Here is a 10,157-nt window from a genome sequence, read left to right on the forward strand (position 1 = left end):
GAAAACCCAAGTAGTGTAGGAGAGCTGTTCCCTCAGGGTCCGTGCTGGACCATTGCCCCAGTGTGGTGCTAGGGGGATCTGTGCTGTTGTGGGTGCAGGTTTTTGAGGCGGGATCTAAAACCAGCCTGCTGACCGCTCAGATTGGTAAAGGTCTTAGGTCAGTGTGTGATTTTTAGCTGTGGAGTCCTGCTCTGATTCAAGTGTGAACAATTGCCTGCTGCCTTCTTAAATCCACCCTGTTGCTTCCACTGTACACAGTGGCCTTTGCTGTCTCCTCTGAGAATGGTTCCCTGGCAAATGGCTGTGGTGTTGTGCCCCTAGATGTAGCTGCATTTCAGGGATTTGTGCATCTGTGAAGGAAGACACTCTGTATGAATGGAGGATGACAGAGAGTCTGTTCCCTGCCTCCAGGAGATGGAGCACGGGAGGCATAGTGTGGCATGCAAGAGGCACGGGGGCTGCTGTGGTGGTCAAAATGGCGCAGGCATAAATAAGAGCAGCTGCAGGGCTGCTCTAATTTGCAGCACCTTCCAAGAGCTGTCTAGCGGCTGCTGTGCTATGTGGCACAGCACAGAAGCTCTGTAGTGGCATGTGCTGTGGAGCCCCACCTCCTGTACCACACCTAGCAAGGCAGCTGACCCAAAGATGCTTGGGGTGGTGCAGTGCTTTGCACTGATGGAATTTCCTGCCGCACCTGGCACCGCAGATCTGCTCCCCCTCCCCAGGCACCCTGGAGTGGTGTTTAGGGTCCGCGGAGGAATCTGTCCCGCATTCTTTGTGCTAAATGATAGCATTTTTCTCCCATTTGCTAAGGGGTCCATGTCAGAAAGCACCAGCCCCCCCTAAAGCTCTGCCCGCCAGAGCCGTGCCCTTGCTGCGTTTGGCTGTAGAGTCTGAGATTCTTTATGAAATCTTGACTGAAACTAACCCCCGGCCCAGCTGCAGAATCTGGCTAATGAAGTCAGGTGCCACTAAGACCTGCTAGCTATTTAGCAGCCTGTGCTCATAAAACTCAAGATAGAATCAATAATTAACAGGGGTCCTTGTCTTTATCAGAAAGTAACCAGTTCAGATGGTGTCCTTAAAACCTTCCTGGATTCGCATAATCCTATTTGCTGAAGCCTAACTAATTGTAATTAGTGGAAGGGCCTGAAATTCAATTAAAGTGTACTGAGATTATGCCTTTTTCTAATTGCTTTAGTGCAAGAGGATTAGCTTTGGAATGATACTCATCCAGCAGACAAACTGGTGCTTCCACAGGAAACCTGGGCAAAGACCAAGGAGCTGCATTTCCAAGAAATTGAGCAGTGATCAGAAGTCCTTTTATTAATGCGTGATAGTCACTTGGCCCATAGGACTCCCTGTCACAGATATTTATTGTCAGGTGGGGCCAACACCTTAGCAGTGGTCAGAACAGGATTAAACAGCCCTATGGAGAATGAGGAACATCCACCGTGACAGTAGATAGGATTAAAATGGGGAAGGGATATCAACTGTCATGCTTCACTACTAGGAGATAGGAAGAAACTTCCCCAGTGGGCAGATAAGGAATAACATGCCCATTATGTAGCCTCTTGTGCCTCCCTCTGAAGCAGCTAGCTGTGGCCAGGGTTGAGCACTGGGGACTGAAGTAGGTGGACCCTTTCTTCTGTCCACTCTGGCAGTTCCTAGGTTCCTAAGAATACCAGACAGGAAATTACAGAGCAGTAACGACCGTCCCTTGCATTAGTGCCCAGGGCCAGCCTTTGGAAAGGTGGGCACCTGAATCCCGGCTTGGTTGCTAGGTAAGTAGTCTGATTTTTTCCAAGTGGCTCAGGGCCCTGTGGCTTCCATTGACTTCATCAGCACAGGAGGGGTTAGAGCATTGCTAGCCTCGGCCTGGAGGATGCTGTCGTATGGGGTAGCATCCCAGGGGCCCAGGCCTTCGGTGACCTCGCTGCTTTTCAAGATCGGACAGCAGCTTGGGATCCATATGGGTTGAGTCTGGGGCCCATCCCTCGTATCATGGGGTTTCCTGTCCTGTATGAACCTAGGGGCAGTGACTTCGTCTCCTGGTTTGTTTGGTGTCACACGCTAATTGCACTGTAGCTGCTATTAATTAATGCCTTCCCTCAGCTTGTGTGCTCCTTGGACTGTCCGATGGATATATGTGCATGCAGCACCTAGCGCAATGGGCTGGGGTCCATGGGTGCGCCGCTAACCATATGGCAATACATGTCATGAGTCGGAAGGGAAATGTCATGTGCCCCTAGGCCGAGCTTGGTGAACACTGCAATGATCTGGGCTCGCTTTCTGAGCCCCGTAGCAGTCGCTTTGCCCAGTCTTCTAGCAATTGTGGTTCATGGCAGTAGCATTCTGAGAATCAGCCCATTTGAGCCCAATATTGCAGATTTGTGCAAAGCACATTTTCTGTTGACAGCTGGGACAGCAGGTTCTGAAAGGGCCAGTCAAGGATCCTGCACTCAGAGTAGCTCTGCTGTCTGGAATACTTGTCCCGGCCGAGCTGCAGGCCGAAGTCTGCTCCCGGGAACACCCGGGTCGTTGATTGCCAGCCAGGGATCTCCCAACAACAAGCTTCTAAACTGAAGAGGAGGCAAAGTCCAGCCGATAGTTTATTTGCTAGAAATTGTTCTACCCCAAACACCCCAGTGCACACTGAGGTATTGGGCAGAGCCAGAGAGATGAGCAAATGCCCCTCGGAACAATCAAATACCGAATCAGATGAGTGGGAGCAGACAGTGTCTTGCAATAGCATTACCCCAACTCCTTCCCTCTCATCTCCTCACCCCGAACGAGGGACATCCCATTAGAAATGAGATCAGCTTACCCGTTTCTAAAGGAAGGGTCATAATCCTATTACCCAGGAGCAGAATAAACCCACCCGCCCGCAAGGACCGTCGGAGTGTTGTCTCTAGGACACGGACCGTCAGAGCTGGCTGGGGCTAGTGCCAGCCTGGTGCAGCTGGCCCTGGAAAACATCTGCAGCGGGGTAAGTAATCCCCACTGCTTTCAACAGACCAAGTGCTGCTGCTGGTCAGCTTCTTACATAAGGCGTCAGTGTGCTCCAGCCTTCGTCTCGCTCACCTCCTTGGCTCTGTCCGCTTCTGCCACTCTGCGTGAGACTGTAGTTCCTTTCCTTGGGCTTTAAAATCCTAGTCGGTCCTTCCACTGTGGATGCCAAGTGATTGGAGGGGTGAACGGAGTTGTTACTAGGCCGTGGTGCCAATAGCCGGTGCAGGGTGAATTCGAATCTTATCAGACTGTTGCCGTGAACTGCTCCAAGGTGGCTAGTCTGGATAGGCACCAAAGAACCAAACAGATAATAGCTGGGGTGCTCTAAGCTGTCCGTGCTTCCCGGCTGCTGAAAGAGCCGCCGAGCGCCCGTAGCAAACCCCTGGGTGGCTCGGTCTGTTTCTGAGGGGCAGCCAAAGGCTCAGGACCGGAGTTTGCCACGATGGATGAATTTTCAAAGAAAATCTTTAAAACATTAATTTTATGGGATTCTTTTTAACTGAAATGTTCTGGGTTTTTGCTCTTTCCCCTTTTCTGGTTCCAAACTGGGAAGTGGGGTGGGTGGATCCAAGGGAGGGGAAAACGCCTGGAAACAGTGGAGGGGGTGGGAAAGGAAATGTTCTTTTTGCAGACAGGCTGGGTTTTGCTGAAAACTGTTTTGAAAGGGAGAGTGTTGACTGGTTGCTCTTGCCAGGGGAAGCCCCAAGTGTCGACCTGTTCCCCTTCCCCTTGCAATCATTTGTTATGGAGCAAGTTGGGGCTGTTGTCAGCCCCATCAGGCTTGCTAGCCCCCGGCTAGTATCTGCAGAAGTATTGACCTCTTGCCCAGCCACTGGGGAGAGCAGCCCTGCTCAGATTAGTACCGCTCTGGGTATTTGCAGAGGAGGCAGGATACACAAATCTGTCCAGTTGTTTGCAGAAGTTTTTTCCTCTGGCTTGCTGTGGCTGTAAGTGCTGAGGGGCCTGCTCCAAAGGCCCTGAGCTGCTGGGAAGACTCACCACTGCCTTCAATGGCCGTGGATCAGTCCCCAAATGTTTCTGAGACAATAGTTAAACTAAAGCCTTACTAGAGAGGGGATCTGCAACAGCTGCTGACGCTGGCCCCTATCCTGCAAACAGGCAGATGTTGCACTATTTCCCAGGAGACTGCTTAATAGATTACACCTATGCTTAACTTTATTATTTGCATTGAAATAGCACCTAGCGGCTCTTGGCCAGATCAGAGCCCGGGAGTGCTAGACTCCCCCCACCCCCCCCACAGAGCTTAGTGTGAATGCGCCAGTCAGCCAGTGGGGTAAAGAGCACGCTGAAGTCATGTAATCAAGATATGGCAAAGGCAAAGCTAGAATCCAAGTCTCCTGACTTGCAGCCTGGAGTCCCTTTCCAGCCTTGTAGCCCAGACCAGCTCCCTGCTGTGAGAGGTGTTGGTAATGGAAGGGAATGCCACTGCTCGCAGAACACAGAGTGGGGTGAAGGGGCTGCTCTGCAGCTGGAGAAGCCAGGAGGACGGTCTTTCGAAGGGGCAGCGTCTGTGAATGGGTAGCAACTGCACAGGTGGCTGGGTCAGGGGATCACTGAAATCCCTCACAAATAAGGGGCTGTGTAACAGCACTCGCTGTTGAAGACCCAAGCTTCATTGTAGGCACCTCCTAACTCTGATCATTTGTCCATGAGAAATAAACAGTAGGGGCTAGAATCTGACCTCTCGATGCCCAGGGGCTAGTAGGCTATTGAGTAGCCTGGGAGGGCTGCTTGCGGGATAGCATACTAGCCCTCCGGCTTTGGGAGACCAGCATCTGGCCTTTAAAAACCCATTTCTCCTTTCACAAATTATATAGGCCTTGCTAAACTGCCTGAGGTTTTACTTGGGAGTGACTGTAACTGGCGATGCTTTGCTATTTCACCCCGGGTCACTCGTCCTGGAACGGAGATGTTTCTTGGGCATAGAAGACTGATGCTACTGCAGAAACCCCTTCATAGAAACAACGGAGTGAGAGTAATTTACCAACCCCGAGCATTCAAGAAACTAGGAGTCAGCACCCCCCCCCCTAAAAAAATACAGGATTGGCTTTAAAAATCATGAGAGCTCTGGTCTTTGAGCCTCTAGGGTTTGTGTTCAGTGTGCCACTGCAAGGGCTAGAAAATCACTACGCTGAAATTACTGCATACTGGCGTGATGCAGGGGGCCTGGGGCTTTAAGAAAGACCCCAGTGCTGAGACTTGTGATAAAATCATGAGAGCTGGCAACCGGGAGGTGAGTTTGGGTTCCCAGGTACAATTGGGCCAGATGCTAACACTGGAGCAGAAGTCATGGATGCTGCACCCCTCCCCACCAGTTATTCCCATCTCATGTTGCACAGGAACTGACCGTGCAAGCACTGGGTCCCACATGGCTACTTGTAAAAGAACAGCATTAAGGCTGGCGAGCGGAGCGCAGGAACCCACAAGCTGGCAGGCTGGACAAGAGCAGGGATCCATCTACGCCAGTGGCCAGCCCCAGCTTTTTCAGAAGCTTCCCCACCCACGAGCTATTATAGGGTAACATTTCCACCTACTCCAAAGGTCAGTTCATGGCCTGACACATGAGGGGTTAGGGCCTTTCCAAACTTGGAGAGGGGGGAGATTGTTTTTAACTCATGTATGTTTTCATTACCCACAGAAGTGTTCAGTCTTTTTGTGGGTCCAGCTGAGCTTGTGGCCTCAGTGGTGTCTTGTGGCAATGAGTTCTGCAGGGTAACTGGGCCCTCTGTAAACCTTTACCTCATATTGCTTTTAAATCTGCTGCTTTTCACTGATTGAGTAGCATCTTGTGCTCTGAAGGATGCATTGAAATCACCTACCTGCCTTCTCTCTCCAGTCATGTTGTATTCTTTCATCATGTCCCTTTATATTTATCTCCTAACAGCTCCATCCTTTCCCTCAAAAGCTAGAAAATGCCAGAATTAAGCTTGCCCATGTAACCTTAATTCTGCCCTTGGTGGGTATGAATTGTGGGACAGTCTCTCATTACATGATCAAACTGGCTCTCGACTAGGCTATTTTCACTGCCCAGGAGAGGGAAACGTAACCAGCAGTGTGCACGGTGAACGGTCTCTGAGAGCTCATTTTAATGCTAATCTTGCGACGTGTTATCTGTAGACCTGGATCGTTGTCTTTTTAAATATATGTGACTTTTAGCTAATTGGGACCCAATAACTCCTGTGCTTGCAACAGCCCATACTGATAAACGTGCTGGATCAGCGCCCTGGAGGACAGACTTCAGGGCCCCAGTCCCAGGGAGAAAGGACCTGTTTTGTCCTTGCAAATGCACAGTTTAAAACAAGCCAGCAGGGATATTTCAGTCCCACGCAGGTGCTGTGGGACTGAAATATCCTTGTTAACACGCTGTGACACATTATCCGCCATGCACACGGCTAAGCATGTGACCCCAGGGCTTTCTGAACACTAACCGGCGGGAGGAGACCTCTGCACCGTGCTGGTCCCAGCTGACCTTGCATGCTCAGATCTTCCCTGTGCCAGGACACCAGCAACCAGAAGCAGCTGCAGCACGCCAGCTGCTCCCAACCCCCAGTGTCAGAAGCAATAACAGCACCCAGCAAAGAGCCTCCCAGATTCATTCAGCCCTCGCTGCCCCCAGGTTCCCGACAGGCTTGGAACGAGAGTTGGGATGTTGGAGGTCAGGGGAGAAGGAGCAAACAGTTGTAACTTCAGGGATTTGCTGTTTAAAGAAACAGACGCTAAAGCCCCTTCTTTGACCCACGTTCCCTAGTGCTGGCAATGTCCTTGCAATAAGGAGCTTAGAGCTGTCTGAGCTCAGCCAGTTCCAAGGTTGCAGGAGCTTTTCTTCTGCAGCAGGGGCGGGGCGGCTGGCAAGTGGGTCACCGAGCCGTGGAACGGAGCCCTGGCCCGCTCTGGGCTGGTGAGTGGCTAAAGCTTTCGTTTAAAGGGCGTGGGAGGGAGGGTCTGCATCCCCACTCCTAGCTAGCCAGCTCTGTTCTTGGCTCTTGTGTGCACCAGCCCCCTGGGCAGGAGGGCCAGAGCTGACGAGGGGTTGGCCACCCAGTTCCTGTTCATTCCCAGGAGCTGGGTAGCTACAGCCCCTTGCGGGCATTGAAAACCTTGGTCCAGGGTCACGGGTGGGGATTGAACTGTGGCTGCTCAGCACCAGAAAGCGCATCCCCTACCCCACCAGCTAAAGCACTAACAGGTAGTCAGTGAGTGAGTCAGCCACTAGAGGGAGGTGTGATCCCATGCACCACCCACATTCCCTGCTCCCAGGGGCGAGCAGACTTGGGTGGCCCACACCCGCTGGGGTGCTGCTGTGTCCCCCCTCTAGCAGCAGCTGGGTTGAGGAGCCTGCTGCTACACCCTTGGCTAAGGGGGCTGGGACCACATCCAGCTGCCGCTAGCCACCCAGGAAGGCGGCAGTACATTTGCATTGGTGGCCCTTCTCAGCGGGCACTGTGGGCCACCATCTCCTTGCTCCCCTCACATGGCCAATTCTCTTTCTTTCTTTCTGCTGCCAAACGTGTGACCTGCAGGGAGAAGCCGGGACCTGGAGCCAGTGGATTGCACCAGCAGCTGACACCCCACTGCAGGCATGAGCCTGGAGCCCCCCAAGCTGGAGATCAAGTCAGCCACCAGGGTGACTGGAGGGCCAGCCACCCCCAGGAAAGGGCCCCCCAAATTCAAACAGAGGCAAACCAGGCAGTTCAAGAGCAGGCCACCCAAGAAGGGGACCCAAGGGTGAGCACGTAGGGTGGGAGTGCTGCTCTTACAGTCTGGTCTCCCTGTGCTGGTGAGCAGGCAGGGCCTGCGGTGACTGGCCTAACCCAAGGGCTCAGTGTACTGCCAGTCCCTTCTGGCCAGGACTAACCTCTGGGCCTGGGCTCTGCCCCCCAGCTGTAACAGCTGCAGCCCCTGAGCATTTACACCCCAGATAGCTCGGGGGCAGGGCCCTGCTGTGAGACTGCTCCGCCCCCATCCACTCTCCCCCTGAACTGTGGTCTTTAGGGGAACCCATGTGAGGCTAGAGGGGACTCGACCGGGACAGCCCAACAATGCAGCAGGAGGGGAGCCACTGGCACCAGAGACCTTGGTGGGGGCTTTAACAAAGAGAAAGGAGTGCCCTGAACAGCAGCCAAATGAGAGGAGACCACCCATTGCACCGAGGACCAGAGTCGGGAAGGTCTTTTCACCCTATCGCCCATTCACTGACCACGTCCAGGGAGATGCAGCCAGCTGGGGGCTCGGCAGTTCACTGCAGCAGTGAGATTCTGCAGGTGTCAGGTCTGCAAAGACTCCACACCCAGAGTGAACTGCCTAGAGCTCAGTTCTCCCTTAGGGTGCAAAGAACCACAGCTACCTCACTGCCCTACGCTGCTGGGGACTCAGGCAATGGGCTCTTTCAAGGCTGGGTTTCTGGCCAGTGAGCCAGCAAGGGGTATTTGCTGGAGAGGCTCCCTCTGGCCAGCCCCTCATCCCACACCCCTCCATGCAGAGCTGGGGGTCACAGATCACTGGGGGTGTTAGGGATGCTCCAGGCTGAGCCCAGGCAGGAAGAGTGATGTAATGGTGTCTCTCCTTGCAGGTTCGGTGATGACATCCCTGGCATGGAGGGGCTGGGAACAGGTAACTGAGCAGCTGGGGCTTGACTGGTTTGGAAATAGGGAATGTGTTCCACATGAAAGGGAGAGATTAACGGCAGGAGCCAGGCCTCCCCCACCCCGCTCTGCAGAGACACCTCAGCCCTGAGGAGATGTTCACAGCTGTGCAGATATCAACCCCCCTCTGCATTTCCACTACGACTTGTGCTGGACTCCCACCCCACCCACAGCTCAGCCCTGACCTGCAGCTCCCCATCCACTTGGTCCCCTCCTGAGAAGTGGCCTCCAGCTGTGCCCTGGCTGGGTTTGCTGTGGATAAATGGAACCAGGAGGGACTGCACATGGGTCAGTTTCTCATATGGCCTAAAACAGGACTTGAACTTGTGCCTTAATTCCCTGTGCCACCCCGTCCCTCCCCCTTGGCAGACCCCCTTTCCCCCTGCACCAGAGAATGAACTTCCAGAACTGCTGGGTGACAAAGGCAGAGGGCCCAGGAGAGCTCTGCCCTGGGTAAACAGCGCCCAGCCCTGTGGCACTGGTCTCCACTGCACAGGCAGGACGTGCTGGCATGGAACGAGCCCCATTTGAATTGGGACTAGGGGCACCTATAGCAGGGACAATGTGCCAAGCAGCAGTGCTGGGGAGAGGGCTTTGCCCAGACAGCAGCCAGATCCTGGCTCACGCTGACTCCTGCCTCTGTCTGGTTTTCCCCTTTCAGACATCACCGTGATTTGCCCCTGGGAAGCTTTCAGTCACCTGGAACTCCACGAGCTGGCGCAGTACGGCATCATCTAGCCGGCCTCTGAGCGTGTGTCTCACAGCAGCCCACAGAGTGTCACTATTTATACAGAGAGGGCTGCAGCTGCTTTCGCTGCTAGCGACCAGACCAGCCTCAACAAGCTCTTTCAAATAAACACGCTCAGTCGAATCTGCTCTGAGTCTGACCTGGCTTTCCAAGCCAGCTCTATTCCACCCTTGACGCTCCCATGCAGCCTGGACGTGTTGGATTTCCCCAAGACATGCTGTGTACCACCAGTCTCATTCACCTCTCAGCTTGCCCAACCTGCTGGAGCCAGGCCAGTGGGATTTGGCATTTAATGTCTGCTAATTGTTTGAAAGCCCTGGAATTTTCACTAGGGCTGCAGACTCAGCAAACGGGAGGAGGTGGGAGCCGGGGCTGCAGTGTGAGGTGTAGAATGATCCTCCCTCTGTTGTGCGTTAGCGGCCTGTTCTTCACAGCTGCCTAGGGCTGGGGCAGGTTCTCTCCCTGCAGGAGCCAAGGTAGCTTTACATTACTACAAACTACAGAGGGTGGATTATACAGGCTAATTACCAGCACTTGCCAAAACCCAGGCATCACACCCCCCCACCAAACCTCCCCATTTTTCATTGAAAATGCTTTCAGACAGACATCCTCCCCAAGGCCAGGCAGCTCTCCTCCTTAAAACGTCCCCTGCCCCTTGTCTCAAAACAGGCAGCCCTGGGGAAATGCAGCCACCTATGGGGAGGAGCAGAGAACTCCCTGCTTGCAGGGGGTGG

At 53.6% G+C, this 10,157-nt stretch overlaps 1 protein-coding gene across 3 annotated transcripts; it reads left to right on the forward strand.

Annotated features, from left to right (window-relative positions):
* Positions 1-1,232: 1,232 nt before the first annotated feature.
* PDE6G (phosphodiesterase 6G) lies at positions 1,233-9,650 on the forward strand. Of its 3 annotated transcripts, none has more exons than XM_030534961.1 (4): positions 1,233-1,784; positions 7,554-7,758; positions 8,603-8,643; positions 9,337-9,650. In XM_030534961.1, exons 2-4 carry the CDS (start codon positions 7,613-7,615, stop codon positions 9,411-9,413), a joined length of 264 nt encoding a protein of 87 aa, XP_030390821.1. In that variant the 5' UTR covers positions 1,233-1,784; positions 7,554-7,612; the 3' UTR covers positions 9,414-9,650. The 3 variants fall into 3 exon arrangements, with proteins under 3 accessions (XP_030390821.1, XP_030390820.1, XP_030390819.1); XM_030534960.1 differs by lacking the exon at positions 1,233-1,784 and adding an exon at positions 2,362-2,989; XM_030534959.1 differs by lacking the exon at positions 1,233-1,784 and adding an exon at positions 3,580-6,931.
* Positions 9,651-10,157: the final 507 nt, after the last annotated feature.

This window comes from Gopherus evgoodei, chromosome 15 (assembly GCF_007399415.2).
Source record: "Gopherus evgoodei ecotype Sinaloan lineage chromosome 15, rGopEvg1_v1.p, whole genome shotgun sequence".
Classification (NCBI taxonomy): domain Eukaryota; kingdom Metazoa; phylum Chordata; order Testudines; family Testudinidae; genus Gopherus; species Gopherus evgoodei.